This window comes from Morone saxatilis, unplaced genomic scaffold, assembly GCF_004916995.1.
Source record: "Morone saxatilis isolate NCDOM2014 unplaced genomic scaffold, NCSU_SB_2.0 Contig15, whole genome shotgun sequence".
NCBI lineage: Eukaryota > Metazoa > Chordata > Actinopteri > Moronidae > Morone > Morone saxatilis.
In genome coordinates, this window is record NW_023339707.1 from 12,901,413 (window position 1) to 12,921,938 (window position 20,526).

The 20,526-nt window shown below is 42.7% G+C and overlaps 1 protein-coding gene across 2 annotated transcripts in view; it reads left to right on the forward strand.

Annotated features, from left to right (window-relative positions):
• The first annotated feature begins 12,777 nt into the window (after nt 1–12,777).
• The window catches only part of znf385a (zinc finger protein 385A), a 24,817-nt gene continuing 17,068 nt past the window's right edge, over nt 12,778–20,526 (forward strand). Inside the window, exons 1-2 of one of the 2 annotated variants that reach the window (XM_035656987.1) lie at nt 12,778–12,932; nt 18,728–18,838. In XM_035656987.1, the coding sequence (XP_035512880.1) occupies nt 12,834–12,932; nt 18,728–18,838 (210 nt within the window). In that variant the 5' untranslated portion in view covers nt 12,778–12,833. The remainder of the gene's footprint in view (nt 12,933–18,727; nt 18,839–20,526) is intronic. The other variant, XM_035656988.1, reaches the window with a different exon arrangement.

A 20,526-nucleotide genomic window follows, 5' to 3' on the forward strand; every position in this document is an offset into this window, starting at 1 on the left:
CACACACACACACACATAATCTACATAGCTAATATGTGTTCTTTCACTTCACCAATTAGAGCACAAGGTCATCACCAGGTCTTACGTGCGATGCATTTCTGCATAAGAATTTTAGGAGTTAATAGCAGTAACTGTTGTTTCCCCACTAAGAAATACTATATTTACTGTGTATCTGTAAACGTGTAATCACAGGGTTCAGAACTCAGTGGTAGCCATTTGCTCAAGGTTACAAGAATAGTTCAACATTTTGGGAAATATGCTTGAGAAGAAGTTGAGAGAAGTTGAGAAGATTTATAACACTCACTACCTACCTACCAACACCTTTAAAGCTCACAAATGTATTTGATTTGCTTAATTGGAACAAAAACTGTCAATCCACAGCTAGGATTGGTCTCTGCTGGTTGCCAGGCTAGCTGTTCCCCTGTTTACAGTCTTTGTGCTCAGCTAAGCTAAATCGCCTAGCTTAACGACTGGTGCCTTACAGTGGTAAGGTATCTCGTACACAGATATATGAGCAGTATCAACCTTCTCATCTGTTTTCCAAAATGACAAACTATTGCTTTCAGTTCAGTATATTGTTTAAAATAGTGATTTAGTATTTCGCTTCCTTGAAGCAGGAGGACTTGCAAGAGACATCTTAAAAAGAGTGCTCAAAATTGATGTAGCAGAGGTATCCTGACTTTTAGTTCTTACAATGGGTCCAAACTAATTTTTCCCATAATGCAACTCAATTTTCCTTTCATTAGACCCTACTGGCCTGGTATACATCAATGTGTTTCAAACGGCTCCAGTCTCTAATGCAAGACTTTTGATAAAAAGGTATTGTGCCAAAATGACCCCCTCCAGAGCCACAGAAGACATTATACAGCTGTTTTCACAGGCTGAGTAGTACTCACCGTGACTAGTAGTCTTATTTTGATGCATGACCCTCCAGTTGTGGCCCAGTGTTTCCTATTGCCAGGTGTCCCAGGTGTAGACCCTGGTGTTTGAACATTTATGGTTGTAGTAGCATACAGTAAGGTGTCCTTAAATGTTAATGTGAATTGAGGAAATGTTTTTAGCCACAGGACAGAGTTTTCGCTTCAGCAGTGTTTCTTCACAGGGGTAAACCTCTGATGTAATTTAGCTGTCACATTTAACAAGCATATTGCACCACGTTCAGCGTCTGATATCCTCATTACTCTCATTACCATGCTGCTTTGGATAGCTTTTCAAAAGCCCAGTGCTCCTTTCATCCAGGGTACTCTTTGTTTAAGATCTCTCCACGGGGGTGTGATTCATAGATGCTCACTTCCTCTTTATTCATCATGCATCAACACTGGAGAATGCAAGTTTGTGTGTGTATGTGTGTGTGTAGGTTTATGTCCACGTGTCTATAGACCAGAGATTTATTACAGAAAAGATCAACCAGAGCTCACTGAATAATGCATCACCTGCTATCATGGAAAAATATGCTGAATACGCTTCAGCTGAACTTGAAGGTGTGGGAGGTGGTGTGAAAAAGCATAAAGCTTGCTCTCAACTTAGCTTCTATGTATGAGACAAGATGGGAGAAAACATTGTTCTCTACTTTGACAAATGAGCTCAGGTCTGGTTCAAGGAGGTTTCCTTCTTTCATATAATGAGCTATGCCAGGGGAATTAGCATCTATGGGGAGACTTTTTGTGTGGGTTTCACTTACAAAGTCTCGATTACAATATGTTGGCACACAATTTCAATCCAGCATTTTACATTTCAGATGTTGTGTTAACCTTTAAAAATCCTCTGTGGCATTGCCCTGATTCTCTGGGTTTGCACACCTCCCCAGCTGCCTGGATGGATGCTGATTTAAACAAAAGTGTCATTTCTGGTCACACCAATGACAAGTGACATTACAGAAGAGACACCCCAGCACTTAAAGAGATTGGGCTGTGGTTTGATTGCCCAGGGATGAACAGAGAGCGCCATGTTAGAGGACATGCTCGTTTGTTGGGCTACTCCATATTCATAGACAATACACTGCAGGGCTGAAATGAAAGCAGTGTCCGTCAACCACATAAAGTCTCCTCCCCCACTCTATTAGGCTGATAGCATATTGCCCTCTACCCTCCCTGGGAAATGGAAGTCAATGAAATGGACTGACAAACACTGGGCAAGGGTACATTATGGTTCTTGTTCTTCATAGAGCACAGGTATATTTTTTTAAATCCCTTCCGCCAGCTCATCATGCCTCCTCCTTTTCTCTTCCCTTAGAGCTGGGGGTCTAATCTCAGTGAGAATCTGGTGCCTTTGTTGTAGTCCTCCAAAGTGTATTTGGGTTGATCCACCTGTTTGTGGCTGAGTGATAGAATTCCATACCTGAGGGCACAGGTTTCTGGGAGGTGCATGGGAATAAAGTCGGTGGCTATTGTTTCACCTGGGTGTGTGACCACCGCCTCGAACAAGGGAAGAAGGGGAGAGAAATGTGGGTTTGGGTGGGGGCTGGGTGGCAGGGAACAAGTGGGAGCAGATTTGAACAGGCTGCAGGGAGGAAAATAACGGACAACAGAGGACACGTGGAGAGAGGGAGAGAGGCAGAGAAGGTACATGTTCCGGTGTGCTGCCTTTTCAGACTAAGAATGTCACCTTGTCCTCTTTCTTTCCCTCTCTCCCTCTTTTTCTGTTTTTTTGTCTCCACGTCTGTATCCTTCTGTTTCTATTGCAGTGCACTGATACACAGACAGCATTTTCCCTCCCCTTTCTACCAGTGCCATAAGTCTAATCTCCCTTTACTGCAGTGGATCACTGTCTTTCAACAGACACAACAAAGCAGCGCTCCGGTTCCTCCTTCATTCCAACAGTCCGTCCATCACTGACTCAGACATTGCCTACAGCAAGCGACATTCAGACACATCTCCAATGGACAACTCTGTGATCATCTTACAAACCTGACTGGCCCTTGGCCAAGGGAGGAGCATTCATTACAAAAGGAAAATACATAAAAAGATAGAAACCTGAGAAAGAGCAGACTGCAGGGAACGGGGGTGATGGAGGGGAAGAATATGGAATCTGGAGTCTTTTTACAGTTACAGTTACAGACTACCATTACATTCACCCATGTGTAGCTGTACAGTCCTTTTTTGGTAATTTGTTAATCTGTACCCTTTTTTAACCTCAGTGAAATTGGCCAAAAGTGTGGAAATATACATAGACTTAAAGGAATACTCCACTGAAAATCTCTTGAGTATCAAATATTTCACTCCTGTCACTTGCTCCTTTGCTGAGCAGCTTATACTGTCGGCTTAAATTCACAGTTACAATGTATTCCAACGGTGAGTCACAGAAAAAAGTATCAGATGTCCATAGAAATTTCCCATACCACTCAACACCGCAGTAAAATCCACTTTTCTGCCTTGTATAGCTGCCGTTGTCTACAAAAAAGAAAGCTACATACTTTTCAGAGCTACCTTTCAAGCCTACATGCAGTGATTATATATTACTTAAAGTAGTATTAGTTAGGAACTTATTTTACTGGTCCAGGTTTATATTAGAATTAAGGTTACATAAAATAGGGTTAACCATGTGGATCAGGGTTAATGCTAAGGGTTGAAGTTAGGAAATGAATGTAAGCCAGTGCCCTGACAAGGGTAACCACACAGGGGTGTGTGTTTGTTTTGTGCTCTCATTGTGACCCTGTCTGTGTGAACACTGTAGCAGCGCTGTATGCCTTGTCTCCACAGTTGGACTGCGTTGAGCTGCGCTGTGCTGTTCTCTCAGTGTTCCCATCATGCCTGGCTGTCCCCTCCCATTAGCCCTGACAGCTATTTGTCTGTCATTACTGACCTCAAAACAGCACAAACACTCTCTGTCACCACACACACTCACACAGGCTGCACACTAGCTGAGCCTTGTACTACAAAATAATTTTGTGCCTGCACTTATAGTTCAGACTTAATTACATGCTTTCATCACGCAAGGTGCTATGGAGATAAATATCACATTGGAATGTAATGTGACTGAGCCCAATTCAGGCATATTTTCATTTAGTCTATTTATCCTGTCCTGAATGGGTTGGTGCAAGTTGCAACATGAAGCCCAACATGCGGCTACTCTCCCAAAGTATCATCATTATCAGAGCTGTCATTGATTTAAGGTGGAACCAGAGACAAACAGGACATCAGTCATGTGGGAAGGAATAGAGCTGTATCAGTTTACCAGCCCACCTTTACTGCCCTTGGATGGATAGATAATACAGATCCAGTGTAAAAAAGACAGGGAAAATTACTGAGTCAAAGGATTTGGGTTTGCAAAGCTGATCATAGCGCTACAACATATCTACAATATGAATCGGGATGCTCGCAATCTACTCTAGAGAGATCAACCTACTAGATCCGTGTGCATGTATGTGCCTGCCAGTGTGCGGGTGCGTCTCTGTGTTTACCAGCACACAGTCCCTCAACCCCACAAGTAACAAGAGCCAACAGCCTCGAAAAGTTCAGTTGCTGCCGGACTAGGAGCCAGCAGGAGATTTATCTGAAGGATTAAAAGGCGTGCATCTGCTTCTGTGGCTCTAGCACGTGCGTTGGCCCTAATGTGTGTTCTGAAAGCTGTGTATTGTGGAGTTGAAGCGTTGACAGGAAAGGTAGGCATGGGTATCAGGGGCGGGCTGTCTTCACCCTCATTCCATCCCATTATTTTTGCATCATGCCTCCTCCCTTAGCTCCCATCTTTCTGCTCTCTGTCTCTCATGGAGTCCTCAGTGAACTCCTCTGTGTCTAACAAAGAGACAGACTGGCAATTAAATCCTCCCAGTCTTGATTCAGCTACTTAAGAGAGATAAAGGTAGGATCTTTTGGGGGGCTTTTTGGGGCCTGCCACTGTCATATTATCTCTCCAGGGTGTCATTACCACCCCATCCACTCTGTCATTATGCACAATACTCCCCTTTGGGAGAGATTGAAGGTTTACCCTGCTTTATCTTCGTGTAGTGTGCGTATCTTTTTGAGAGCTGGTGTTTGTCTGCTGTTCTTTCTCATATTTGATAATATATTGGAAGAGAAGCTGCTCTTGAAATGGACTTCAGTTTGCAAAGGGTAACAGTTTGAAGTGTTTCGTGTGTGTGTGTGTGTGTGTGTGTGTGTGTGTTCTAAAAGGATGGGAGGGGGATGATGAACTCTTTCTTGTCCTTTCACCTAAAAATGTAAACTATGCATGTGTGAGCAGACATGAGGTTTTGGATGCTTTGATCACTCAATGGATAGCTGTTTTAACTTAGTTTGACCTTCATGTTGTTGCTGCTTGGGCCTTTTTTTTAGAGCATAATACCTCACATGCTGCAGTCTGTACTTTACTTATACCTTACAGTACAATGAAATTAGCAAAATTGCTGTTCTCCAAATTGGTAGGTTGGGTAAAATTTAAAAGACCTACGATTAGAGGGGAAAGTTTAACACCCTACCATTGATGCAGAAAACTGTACGCTGACACAAACATGTGCTGTGCAGTAACAAAAAAAATTCCAAAACAAAGCCAGTATTCATTTGTGAGCCATTTATATACCCCATCATATTTCACTACTGGCAGCACACTGTATAGGGTTGTTTGCAGTTTTGTGTCTGTGTGTGTGTGTGTGTGTGTGTGTGTGTGTTTTCATGAGCCTCACTGCAGTGCGTATATTTGGATTAGGGACTGGGACATGTTCTAACTAATACTTAGGACTGTGCTGAAGTCTTGAGTAGCAACCGCTGCATCATTTAACAGTAACTAAGCTCTCATAACCTTTTAACAACACCTGACATACACACAAGCACCCACACTGTCTCACACACACAAACACACACACACACACACACATAGCTTGCATGCAACACAGACGCAAATAGAGAAGCCAACATTTCAATGAAACTAGTTTCAGCGTTCCAAGCTTCCCCCTGCATAATCCCCCCATTAAAGCGTACCATAACACCAGCAGTTCCAGGCAGTAAATCAAACAGATCCTTATCTTCATCCACCTACCTTGTGTGCATGAATTAACCTTCATAGGAAGCTAAAATTAGCATTCCATGATTAGAAAAAGATGGGGAAGATAAAGTTTGATATAACCATGTGGTTTTTATACTTTGTAATCATTTTCAGGCGTTAAAATAAGAACTTGAAGTGGCTGCTTTGAAGTTGACAGAGAGGCTCAGCAGCACACTCTTGTGGTCACTTTCAGTTACACCTGCTCAGGTCTTGTAGAGGGGATTGCATGCTTGGCATGAAGGTGGAAAGCTTCACCGTGCGACTCCCATCACTATGTGAGCCCTGTTGCACTCAGTGCTTTCTCTGATGAAGCGCATCACTACCTGCGAGTCAGAGGCTGTGAGTCCATAATTCATTCCTAGCAAAGGCAGCTATCAGAAGGAAGGCTGCTGCTGCCACAGCTGTCTGTGAAGGAAGCATCTAGGAATGTAAGCAGCTCAGGACACAGCTGCCAGACAAACACTCAAGGCTAATGACCTGCGCAGCGCACTGTGCTACAGAATCTCGAAGTGACAGGTGAGGCATCAGGCCGATCCTGCACTTAAAATTAATGTAAGAGAGTGTGTGTACATGGATGTCTGAAGGCAAACTTAAAACAGAGTCAGCTGCTTTATAATGGACATAAGTACAAAGGCAGAGAGACATGTGAGTCATAGGAATGTTGCCTTTCATGGGCCTGGCTTGATAATCCTTTATATGTGTAAAAGTGGGTTCATTGAGGTGTAAGTGTGTGTTAGAGAAAAGTGAATTAAATCTTTTGGAACCCCTTGTGTGTGTGTGTGTGTGTGTGTGTGTGTGTGCGCACATTGTGTCTTTCATGTGTGTGTTCATGCATTTGTCTGTTATGTGTGTATGTATCCACCAACTGGTATTTTCTTTGTGCATTTGAGCAGGGCTTTTGGCCAGGCCTGTGATTCTGATGATTGCTCTTGTGGTCAGGTGAAAGGGAGGCACACTGTCCTGCTGTGCTGGGCCTGTGACTGGAAGGGAATACTGAATGGAACAGGGCCAAATTTTTATTCTCTTTTTCCCTCTTGTACCCTCTGTGTCCGCACTCTATCACGCTGCCTCGACTGCTGAAATGAATTGGCTATTCCTGTAGGCCTGGTCACAGCTGTGTACAGCACAGAATATACAGTGAGCTGATCATGAGGGAGGGAAGGAGCAAATGAGAGTTACAGATGAGGGAGAGAGATGATAAGAGAAATGGAGACAGACATACAGAAGGCCAGCCATCCGTCACACACTACAGCCCATATAAAAAAAGTAAACCAGCAGGGACATAACAGAAAACTCCAACAGCTTTGCCTGACCACAAACACTGTAATAATAATAAGCCAGTCATTTTAGGTCACGGGAATTCTCTTCCTCATTGCTTATGAAATAGTCTGGCAACCCCAGTTTGTATCTCTTCCACAAGTTAGTCAATGTGCAGACAGACACCATCCTCTTAACTGTCAGACTGGGCATGAGGAGCTGTTAATGGTATTTCTACAGTACGAGTCTGGTATACTCTGTTGTGTGTGTATGGGAGAGAGAGAGAGAGAGACTGAGAGAAAGTGAAAAAAAGGGAGAATATGTTGGAGGTTATGTTGAGGAAGCTCCCAGTGCAGCCCCCAGTCTGTTTAAATCATCTCACTGACTCAGAGTTCTCTCAATAATGCATATAGAAGCCGAGGGCAGGTTTTCTCAAGATTTAGAGCTAGCAGTTAGTCGGAAATCTCAATACGCCGCACACACCAGGCCGATAAAGTCAATTATAAACGCTGTACAGATAATCACTAAAGCTGCTGCGTGGCACAAAACTTTGAGATGCCAAAAATGTTTCTTAGTTGTTATGTCATTATGTTAATCCGAGTAAGGTCCCGTGCTATCACATGTATTGAATCTTATCAGCGTTTCTGTTTGTAATATCTCAACATCAAACATATCAGCAGCACTGATTATAAACTGAGTATGTATACTTAATGTCTCCCTCCCCTCTGGGCCATGTGGAGGGCAGGTGCCCGCTTCACGGCCCAGCAGAAAGGCAAGTTGGCAGCCTGACTGTTACCACCTCCTTCTCCCTGCCTCTGCTGCCAAGGACCCTGGCACATCTGTGCCTGTCCAGTGTGCCTGGTGCCAACTACCCTGCTCCCATTGTTCTCTCCTGAATGCACCCAACGCCCATGGGAAAGAAGGCTGAACACAGTGTGGCACAACCTACACAGCCTGTTAGATAATCTCAAGACATGAAAAGATTCTCTTAGCCTAGATTCTGGAAACAGCTTTTTGTCTTGCAGCACAGACAAGGAAAACACCCAATGGTGATTTTAAGGTTCTTTCTCCATCAGCTTCAGTTTCTTTCTCATTCACTGGAGTGAACACAATCCTGCATGAGCATACTAACCTTACATAGTATTGATGAAATAATATTTTGTAATATATAAAAAAGTATATTGCTTTTAATGTGAAAATCATTAAGTGAAACCCCTTTGAACATCAAATTTTTACTTAATTTGATTTATTCATTTTGTGGTTGTCTCTCATTTTGGAATACTTTCTGAGCTTTTGTTTTCACCCCCATCATGATACAACATCAAATCATAATTATTTCATGCGGTGGGAAACACAAGCCGTAAGCATATGAACATGCTATGATCCTTCATCTACACTTTACTTTATTATTTTCCCCCACTTGTTAAAACCCAAACACACACATATAAAGTTAAGGAATTAAAATGAGTCACATGGAGAGATAAGACTGGGGAGCGCTGATTTGTGTGTATGTCTCTGTGTATGTATATATTTATATATTTCCCCCAATGGAGGCGGGGATGGGGCCAATAGCAGATTTATCAGGGCCACGCAGGCTGGCAAATTATTCCAAATAGAGAATCATCCGCTCTTGCCTTTGATCTCTCTTCTGCCTGCTCACTGGTTTTAACCCTCCTTCTTTTCCCCCTACACTCTATATATCTATACTGCACCAGTTTCATCTTTAACTCTTTCCCCTCTGCCTCAGACTGCCTGTTTTGTCTTTTCTCTATCTCTCTGTCTTGCTGTTATATCTGTATGTGTGAGGAGAATGCATGCATGGGTTTTCCCTTTTTTGTGCACACGTGTGCTTCACACAGATATTAACATGACCCCCAACCATTTCAACTAAATACCTATCATAAACCCTTACTCTAACCATAATCTAAACCTAAATCAAAATCAGACCAAAAATATCCCTAATCTCAAGGTCCAAAACTCAAAATAGTCCTCACAAAGATAGAACCATGTAGGCCACCAAATTCAACACCAAGCCCTCTGGCGGTGCCCCGCAGGCTGTTAAAGAGCTCTGATTATTGCCCCTGCAAGCCTGGTAGGATTCCTGGCATGTCAGAAGGTTTAACAACATCCAAATCACTGTCCAAGTCCTCTCAACGCTTCCAGACTGGCCTGTCTGTCACTCTGTCTCACACAGAAAGTCACAAAGATTAGGCTCCAAAAAACAGTAGAAAGAGCAGAGGGAGGGAAGATAGCAATACAGAATAAAGACACAGTTTTGGCCTTGCTTAATTCTGCATCAATTAGCTTCAGCTTAACTTTGGGCTGCAGCTTACATTTATTTTCACTTTTGATGTTGATGATTTCTGTCCATAATCGTTTGGATTTCTTAGTTAATCAGTAATCAGTTTGTCCATGAAATGGACATTACAATTTTCTGAAGCCAAAGGCTTTGTCTCCAAATTGAATGTTTTGTTCGGCCAACAGTCTACAACCCAAAAATATGAAATTTGATATTCAAAAGAAAAAAGCAGAAGCTACAGCAAGTGAATGCTTGACATTTTGCTTTTTAATCAATTTTTAAAATTGTTGTCAGTTAAATAAATGATTACACAGCACGAGTGTTACAGCTGTACACATAGTGTATGCACAGTAGCGATGCAGTGTGAATGCTGGCTGTGGTTTGATTGTGTCATGTTGTGTTGTGACAAAACTTTTTTAAAATAAGAAACAATCCTGAATTATCATTTAATTAGCTCTGGCTCTAACATAAGATTTTGTCAATGTGAACAGCAGAGCCTGGTGGGACCACTTACAAATATTCACTTGTTTACACACACCGCACAAACACATATATGCACAAAAACTTGTGCAGGTCACACAGGAACACTTCTGCACCATACAGTGATTTGTTTGATTTACACTGTGAGAAAGTCCCCAAAGAGAGGTTTAAATTAATGGGGTAATTATACAGTGGGAAAAGAAAGCAGCCACACTCTGATTTATGCACACTGACAAAAACACACATGCCTCCACACAGGCACACACGCACACACACACACAGTGTCCCTGATGGATCAAGCTCTGTCTCTGCTCCAAGGATGGCTGCTCCTCTCTCTCCTTTCTGGTCCTCGACTCCATTCACTTCTTCAGATTTCAGCTCTTCCTGCTGCTGGTGCAGAGACGAGTTCTGTTCCCGGGTCAGCCAATCCCTCTGTTTGTCTGCCTGCCAGAGGCTGGCTGACCCACTGCCAGTAACAGTCTTCATGTTCAAGTGCAGACTCACTGGGGAGCCGCAAACATTACTACTGTGAAACTTCAACTAACTGACTGTCGCTCCTTCCAAGCAAAAACACATACACACACACACACACACACACACACACAGATGCTTGCACAAAGAGTCACAGACACAAACACAGGCCATGTATCAACATGCGGTATAGTGTCATGATAAATGCAGTCAAGAGGCAGTGTATTAGTCACGTTGTTAGTGGTGCAGCCCCAGAGGAGGAGCTGCCTTCATCAGTCACTGAGGTAGAGGTGGAAGAGAATGCAGCTACAGGACCTCCCATCCTCTCTCATCACAACAAACAGCATCTAGGAGGAGCTGAGCTTAACAGACTGGCTGAAGAAACTGGATGTTTGTACTTCTTAGAAATTTGTGACTGTGCATACTTAAAAAGAATGTGTGACACTTTCTAATTTGGAACAATACACATTACTTCCCAGTATTTATACTGAAACATAACAACAGTGTTTTTCTATAAACAGTGCTGAGTCAGCATGAGATGATGAGACAATCCACCAGCTGGAAAACAAGCAACATAGGCCACAAACTTGTTGTGTAAGAATAGTTGTGTGTGCAAGCATAGGTTTGTGCATTCATACGTGTGTGCATGTGTATATTTGTGGTTTGTTCAGTGGAAGAAACTTACATGCCCAACTAGATGTAATGATGCAGTCGTCTTCACCTCGAGGCCCACAGATGCACAGCAGAAGGCAGCTGGGCTACAGCTGAGACAGCACTTTTACTCAGTCTGACAAAGTCAATCTCTCTCCCTCTATCTCTTTCTCTCCCACTCTCTCTAATCCAAACTTTGGAGACTGCATATGCTAACACCATATTCCTCCAATGCAGCAGCTATATTATTTCCTCTGATCACATTTAGTTGACATAAAGCTTGATGAAAACGCAGAGGTGTCAAATAATGCACAAATTACCATGTGAAAGCGTGGAGGCAGGTAGAAACGAATAGCAGTAGGAAGCAGAGCGAGGGACAGCAAGTAACGGAGCGAGAGAGTAGCTTAGAGAAATCCCAAAAAGGAGAGCAGCAAAGCTTTAAGTCTCAGGGGAATTTAAAAGCCACAGAAATCCAGTTGCGGATATTAAGAGGCTTAATCTAAGAGCTTGCTGAAGCTGAGTTTTGCTGTGTGGGCCCCATCACTATCATCCTTGACAGAGGTTAAAGAGGAGACAAGGGGGGATAAGGAGGAGAAGAAGAGAAGGCAGATGGGAGCAATGACGAGAATAGGGAGCCGTGTATCATTATGACAGCCTTACGTGCTTTTATAGGAGAATTAAACATTGACATAGTGCACAGGTGTGTGTGTGTGTGTGTGTGTGTGTGTGTGTGTGTGTGTGTAGAGAACCCTTACAGTGGCGTTCATAAATGACGCCATGAAATGTTTTTCAACTCCTGTGAAAATCTACTCAAACAGCATGTTGGATAAAGTCAAAGCCAGGGAGCATGTGTCAGACGAGAGTAGAGGCATCAGAGTCTCTGATTCAGTCAGTCCATAATTAGACACAACCAAGTGATCCAACTCTAGTACACGAGTCAGGATGACATAAAGCAACACACGCTGAGATGAAACTCATTATCATCAAGCTGCAGATATCTCCCAGGAGAGGAGAGAGGAGGAGAAGAGAGGAGACTGGCAGGCAGGTGGATAAGAGGAATCCCCACTGCCTCTGTGGCATTCTTTTCTTCTCCATGGCATTCCTGCTTCATTTGATGTGAATGTTTTTGGTATAATGAAATGCTTCGGTGATGTGAATTCTACAAAGCCCACAAAACCCTCAGCATCACAGCATTTGTTCACAGCAGTGCCGCTGCACTTTGGTGCTTCAGCCTTGTCAAGTTGTCAGGAAAACCAGAACGTCTGTCCAAAGCAATAATTTGAGTGTCCTTAAAGGCCTGAATGCTGCTTTTTCTCAGGGTTTTCTCTCAGTTATGTGCTCTGTCTGCAGAGAAATAATTGCTTTGCAGTGCAATTATGGCTCATTGTGCTTTTTGGAATTCAGTGGCACATTCCAGAAAACAGGCCTGCAATCTGTAATAAGCTATGCAATTCTCTTTTTTTTCTTCCAGTCTCTCTATTTTTATTTTATATCTTATTTAAGTTAATTATCAAACCATTTTTTGCTATTAATTGTCACAATTGTCAAAACAAACATGGAAATGGTTTTAATTCTTATAAATATGAGAATATGGCTTGTATGTTTATGTATCTCTGTCTTTTTCTCTCTCTTTCTCTGTGCAGGAGGCATAAACCGGGCTGGGGCGGCGGTGCCGACATTCTTGCGGACCCCCACTATGATCCAGCCCCACCTGGACATGAAGCCCTTCCTGCATTACCCCATGGAGACCGCCCCTCCTCCGCACAGCATGAGTCTCTTCCACAACTTCAACACGGTGAGAGTTGATGCAGACACAAACACAGACATACTGCAGTCTTTTCACTCACCCAGTGCAATTTGGAAACACACAATGTTTCTCCTTAAAATGTGGTAGACTTGATATGTCTGTGTATTTAACTTCATAATGCATTCACAAGCAATGGCAAGCTTGCTAGCATTTAAGTGTGCCTTTAAGGCGCTGCTATTCCCACATAAAGAATGCATGTTGTGTTAGACATGCCTTACTGTAAGGGCAGCAGGTTATTCTTAAAACTATATTTTATGTGCACACACTGTCCTATTCATTAATTCAAAGCACGGTATTAAAGAGCAGTTCTAAGGCCATCTTTATAGCTGTGCACTTCAAACACCACAGTTTGTTTGATGTAGTATTTATTTTAACTGAGAGGGATCTTCCTGTTTCCCTAGGCCCAGACTAACATCTTATCATTTAGATTAGACCGTAGAGACATTTAGCATTTCACCAGCTCAGCATAATGTACCGCCTGCTCCTCCAGACTCCGCTTGGGAATGTCAACACAATTCTCATCAGCAATATGTAAAATCTGTGAACTTTGTGTGTACTGTATGTAGGACAATGCTATTCTTAGAGCATGTCTGCAACATCCTTTGCATGTGTCAGCCTGGTATATTTGACTACAGTTTGCAAAGGGACACAGCGATCTCCTGTCAGTAATTGGAAATATCTGGCGTGTGCTTCAGCCACGTATGGTACTACAGGGATTGTAACATGAGTCCAGACACTGTTAAACACATTTTAACGATACGCAGTCATTTTAATAGCTCTCCATGGGCTATGACATAAGTGGAAGCATTCTCACTGATGTTAAAACTGTAGTGCACCCAGCAGATATGGATTAATAGAGATACTGAAATGATGCAGGCACTCAGTTTCCACTCTTGCGTCTGCCGGCACAGCCCTGAAATCCTTCTCGCTTGCTCTTTCTTCATTCTGTCTCACTGCCTCTTGAACACTCCCTCCGAATCTCTCTCTCTCTCCCTCATTCTGTAACATCCCTCTGCTCCCCATCCTCCTCCTCAGAACGTTAACTATGTCTGAAGGTCCAGAGGGATGCTGTGAATGTTAATAGCTGATGCTGCTGATGACTGCCAGCCAGTGCTGAGTGGTGTTTTACAGCCCTGTGGCCAGGAGATGGGGCCATAGGAGAGGCTTGGAGGACATTCTGACCTTACACATCCACTGCATACTGGCACATACAAATGGACAGTACTTACATGCTTTTACTGCATTGCATGAAATGGAGAATGACTGACACATTAACCCAGATAGTACAGTTGCTATGTAACTGATATATCTAGGGGAAATGCCTGAAGGATGTATTTTCAAGCCATAAAAATGCAAAAATACAAAAAGAAGATAGAACTTGCTGCTTATGAAGGCTCAGTCTTGATGTTTTCCTACGGAGGAAGTCAAGGCCTTCAGCTTTCCTAGAGATGTTTTAATGTTTAATTTAGTGTTGTGCAGTTGAGTCAATTTATACAGGAAGACCTACAGTAATAGTGTTTGCAGCTCTGTTTACATCATGGAATATGTTTTATGGCTGGTTGGGCTTTTAGGGAGACGGATGTTGAAACAATCAGAGAACGACTCTGCTTGGGTCTCGTCTCTTTCATAAAACTGTATGAATTGGAGCGTGAACTAGGATTATTTCACATTAAAAGTACAGTTCCCAGTGTTTTAGATGCCTGCTGGTGTCTGTCTACACCAACACACTGTGATAAATATAGATATGCACAATATTTAAATGAAGACACAGCATTATAGCAGCAATAACACTGAAAAATGTCCCTGCACTAAGCTGTCAGCTAGTTATTCTATCGTTCTCTCTTAATATGTGATCTGTACTGAGTTTGTACAGTCTTAATGAGATTCACATTGAGGGTTATTAGCCCCATAGTAGAGGAATGGCCTCTCCTAAAGCCATATACAGTTTTAATGGTTCTTTAATGTGATTTGTCCTCTACCTGCCTGTCTCGCCCAATGTGCCTCTAGACAGTGACGAGGCTGAATTATTTATCTGCAGCAGCTGGTCCTGATATAGACGCATGCTCACACACCTCTGAGCTGAGCTGCTTGCCCTGATATGGACTTCCTCGGGCTGCAAAGTCAGGAATTTTGGATGAAGGTGTCAAATCATGCAAAGTCGCATGCAGACTTGTTGAATCTCATCTACTGTCTGCCTTCCTTTCATCTCTTTTTCACTCCCTTCCTAAACAACTCACTTTAAAAAAGCCCGGGTCCTCCTTCACAACACTTCCAGCAACAGATTAATTGACTGATGTTTTTCATTTAGAGTAGGTTTTGTCCAGTTACTCGAGAGGCTTTATCAGATCTTGTGAGCATTGATGTCTTGCTGAAAGGCATCACATATGTCTAGAGGGGAAGAGTATTGTGTCTCTGTGTGTATTCATGTGTGGTTTGGTCGGGGGATTGGTGGGTCTGGCAAAAGCTCCAGTGGCTGATAACATTTGATAGATGGTGTGAACTTGGGGGGAAGAGGGAGGGGGTTTGAGCAGGAGGAGAGTGGGACACACAATCCTGCCTGAGTCTGGACAGATCGAGTATGCATGAAGACGGAAGAGAGAGAGAGAGAGAGAGAGAGAGAGCAAGAAGGGGAGGAGAAAACTGTAAAGCAGAGTGAGGGAAACGCACTACAGGGAAGTGTGAGGCAGAGAGAGAAAGCAACTGAGAAGAGAGGAGAGGGAGGCTAAACAAAAGGGACAGGCACTTGTAAGGTGATGTGTCAGTGAAAAAAAAGAGACAGTAAGTCAAAGATTTGAGAAAATCCTTACAGCATACAGTTACTTTCTTCTCTTACAGCATTTCTAAGAGAAGCTGAGTGTGCCAAAAGAGGAAAAACAAAAATCTTTGCTGCCAATGCATCACTAGGCATAAGTCCTATTTTTATGTGAGTTAGTTTGTATTCAGCATTGACAACAAACTAGGAGGCTGAATGAGTGAGGAAGGTGCACTACACACTCTCAGTCTCGCACATGCTGAGACTCAAACAAACACTGCGGCCAGCAGCACACACACAGGAGGACCAATGCTGCTCCAAGCTTCTACAGACACAGATGAGAAGAAGGTGAGTACCTAAATGCTTGGAGCATCTTGCCTTGTTTTTGTTTTTCACCCAGCCGTGACTTAATCTGGGCACAACTCAAAAGTACTGTAGAACACAGAGCTTCAAAAGCTGTTTTTTTTTATCTGGCACAGTGCAGACTTTACTGTGACTGCCAGAGTGGTCCCACCGAGAGTCACAGAGCAGTGCATTCCTCATTGCTGGAATTCAACCCTTCCAAACATTTTGTCGCAGGGAACTGATCAAACACACTAGAAGAAGAAAAAAGAAATGGATGAAAGAATGAAAAACCTGAGTCAGGAAGAGGGAGAGTGAGAGAAATAGAAATAAAAATAAAGACCACAGAAGAGGATGTTGGTGGGTTGAGGTGTATGCCACTGTGCAGTGCCAGGGAGATGCTTGGTTGCTCTTTGCTCTCTTGTTTCTCCATAGAAGAAGTTTTGTGTTAACAAAAGGCATTAGGATGAGTTGGTCTGAAAGCCCAGTGGAGCTGTTGACATGACCGCTGAGTGATCCTAGAGTCAGTGGTCTCTGTGGTTTACTTACATCTGCCAGAGCTGTCACCACATTCAAACAGCCCCATACTCATACTTACTATTTACTAATTAGATTTTAGAGATTAAATCGATTTAATTATAAAATACTAATGCAGGAAACACAGCCAGTTTGACATTCAATTGTTTATTTTCCAGAAAAACTGGTCAAAACGATCAAGTGAGTTTTGGAAAATCCCTTTTCAGTTACATCACAGTGCTCTACTCCCATTTCATGAGGACATGTTTTGGAGAGCATTTGGGTAAGAGGCCATGTGAGCTGCTGTCCAAAAAGGCTTGTTGGCAGCTGGACGGTGTTTTTAACAGCTGAATCAACTGGATGGATCATAGCTGACCCACACCCAGTGTAGTGAACTGACTGGCTGGGGAGAAGCTCGTGATTCATTGTACAGTTACTACACCAAGCCTGTTCGGCTCTTGTTAAACTCTCATCAGAATGATGATGATGGGTCACGGCATTGACACCCACATATAGTATTTAACACGCATCTCTTCTGTTATATTTGCTTGTGATGGGGAAGTTGAGCAGGTAACATTGGGCAGGATTTTGAGAGATGACTGAGAACTGAGTTGATTGTGTTGTTGTTTTTAATGCATAGTCACTGCAGTTATCAGTTATTAGTCCCCCCCCCCTATCTATCTGAATTCATAGCAACAGCAGTGTACTGCTGTTTCTGGGGAGAGAAATAGAGGGAAGGGAATCATGGAACGTGGAGTATGGGAAAGAGAGCCAAATGAGATAAGAATGTGCAATGTGAGGATGTCCGGCCTGGGCCTCTTTCTCTCTCTCTCTTTCGGGGTTTTTTCCCATCACCCCCTTCTCTTTTCTATCTGTCCCAATTCATCTTCCTCTCCCGCTTTCTCACTCATTCGCTCCTCCAGATGGTGTGTTTCTGCACTGTCCTGTCACCCAGCTAAGTGTCTTGGGCCTCCTCCCCATTTCTTTCTTTCTCTGTTTACCCTGTTTCTTTGGAGTTGCCAAGTAACAAGTACAATGCAGAAATTCAAATTGTCTGTGCTTGAGTTATGAGAATATTCATTTTACCGCTCTTTTCTCTCTCTGTCACTCCTCAGTCTTGAGCCCTGAGCCATTAGTGTATCAGATTAGACTGTGGCTCTGGGTGCAAGATAGCTTAAGGGGAAGCTTGGTGATTAGCCAAATTAAACGTAGTGATGAGCCAAATTGAGTAATTTAGAGTCTGTCGGGCTCTCCAAACTAACAGGCTTGCATCAGACTTGGAGGACTCTCTGGAACATTCCCTCACAAAGCACACAGCATCATATCCATTTTATTCTTCAGGCCAGGATTTTTGTTTCTCTTCATTCCATTTGTGCACCCATACAGTGCCACATCATCTTATAAATATTGCCTGCTTTAGCTGTGGACATTGTGCCAGACAATTGTCTGTGGTGGAAATCCACATCAGCCATTGACTCCAGACTAATGCTAAGGTCAATTAACAATGATCGCTAGATAAATTCAGCTTCAAACATAGATAAATAATTGCAATGGAGCCCTTTTAGATCAGTACAGGCAGGGTCTTTTGTGTCTAGGACAGAGTTTAAGTGGGTGGCTTAACCACCGACACGTTGGAGAGCTGCTAAAGCGAGTCAGTTAAATTTATACGAGTTGCTTAACACCAGATAGATGATGGACGTCCCAGCTGAAACAATTAGCACAGGGGCAGCATGAAGCTACAACCTGGTCATGATCAGAAGCCTGAGCTTGTGTAGGATGCAACAGGTGTTTCAGTTGTAGCAACACGCTGTCAACACTATTGACCACTGTGTGCTGAACATAAACACCCTAGAGAGTGTAAAAGCCCTTTTCTGTGTTCTTTATTCATCACTTCATGTGGTCATCTAGAGTTTTAGGTTTAGTTTCTTGGGCATAAAAACTGTGGGCCTCTCTATTCCATAGTGGCCTCTATCATCCGAGGTAGAGGGCATAGAAAATTCACCCCTTACATCATAAGGATGGACTGGCCTGTCGACTTGTATCATCGGGACATCTGGAGCACAGAACTGTAGTAGTAGTAGTAACTAAGTATGAATTATAGCTCACAGATTTCTCTTTCTCTCCCCCTCTCTCTCTGTCTGTCCGTCTCTTCCCCTGTCATTTTCTCTATCAGATGGACCCGGTGCAGAAGGCCGTGATCAACCACACCTTTGGCGTCCCACTGATCAAGACCAAGAGGCCAATCATCTCCTGTAACGTCTGCCAGATCCGCTTCAACTCAGAGGTACAGGAACACCACAGTATTGTCCTCCGGTTTTGTCTCCATTTTCCATGTGGCATTAAATATGCTGTATCTTGCCAGTTATACACATACTGCACACCGTTCACCTTATACACATTTTCTTTAGAAATGTGCTGGAGGGCTTTCTATCCTGTTTTCTCTCCCGAGACCGGGTATTGACACAGAGGATGTGGTACATTTGTTTGGGCTGTGTTTTGGCAGTTGTGACCCCGTTGGAATTTAATTTGTTTCAGTTTACAGTTTAGAGTTAGTAGAAGCAATAATCACTGCAGCACAAAGCCTCAAGAGCTGCTGCAAAGGCAGAGAGAGAGAGAAAGAATTATTACTTTTTCTATTTTCTTAGAGACTCCTGCCCATCCACACTGATAAAGCTTGATTAAGATCTTGAGCATGTTTAAAGTTAATTTCACATTAGCATGTCATGAGGTAAGAATCTATTTTCTCTCTTTTGAATTTACTTTAAGTTCTGTTTCTTCATGCTTTTGTATAATTCTATCAATTAATTTTAACAGCAGTTTGTCCATATGGTGTAGTTTATATCTAAACTCATAATGGGAGTTTAATGACACGTTATACCCATGGGCAACTTGCATACATGGCTGATGACAAATTAACAAAAACAAAAATCATATGGAAGTGTTTAATGTGTAGTGGTGCCAACCCATTCTCAGTCTTTTTTTCTTGCTGTGGACGAGTAGGACAGACACAAGACAACATCAGCGCCAAATGTCAAGTGTGCAGTGTATTATTTGGCTGTGATTCTCCTTATTCAGTGGTGCAGGCTTCAGAGCCAGGGCGTACATCCATCCACAATACACAACATTAAGGAGTGGACCGGTGCTATATATACTCTTCAGGTCTACAATCATGGTTTCCATGTGGCCAGGGAGCTGCAGGGCTGTAATCTTGAGCCTACTCTTTGCAGAGTTCTCTGCTGTATGTCTTCATAAGCACAGGAAACAGTAAGACAGAGATGTTTATATGATGAAATACTTTAAGCCCCACAGCTAACTATCAAATAGAGGCTTCTCCAGTAAAGACATGTCCTGTTGGATAAAGTTAGGATATACAGTAAATCTGTAAAGAATTTGAAGAATTCAAATATTTAACTGAATGGTTAAAATGTTATTTTTCTAATGAGTGCTAAAAGGAAAAGACATGGAGCAAAGTTACAAGAGAAGCATCTAATGTTTCCAGGATATATATTTTTGCTATAATATCTAGCCTAAAATATAATGAAAACAAAAACAATACTGTGTGCTGGCATGCAAGGCAAAGCATTTTTGACTTAAAAGCAGAGTTGGGTGATAAATACTGTATATAGCAGTCGGCTAAACTTTACCTCTCAAAGAATCATTTCTGATAGCTGCCATTTTCTGACAACCTGAGAAAAAACAATCTCTCCTCCTCACATCATTAACACTATGAATCATTGGGCAAGTGACATCTTGCTCAGTTTCAGTCTCCTATCATTTATCCAGGTAAAAATCTCTTTGAGAGCATTTCTTTCAAGAGAGACCTGGCCAAGAGGGCAGCATTAAAACCACAGACAGAGTAATATAACTTTTGCAAACTGCAACATTTTTAGTTAAAAGAATATCTTTTTTTTGGGGCTTTTTATGCCTTTATTTGATAGGACAGCTGGAGACAGACAGGAAAGGGGGGCAGAG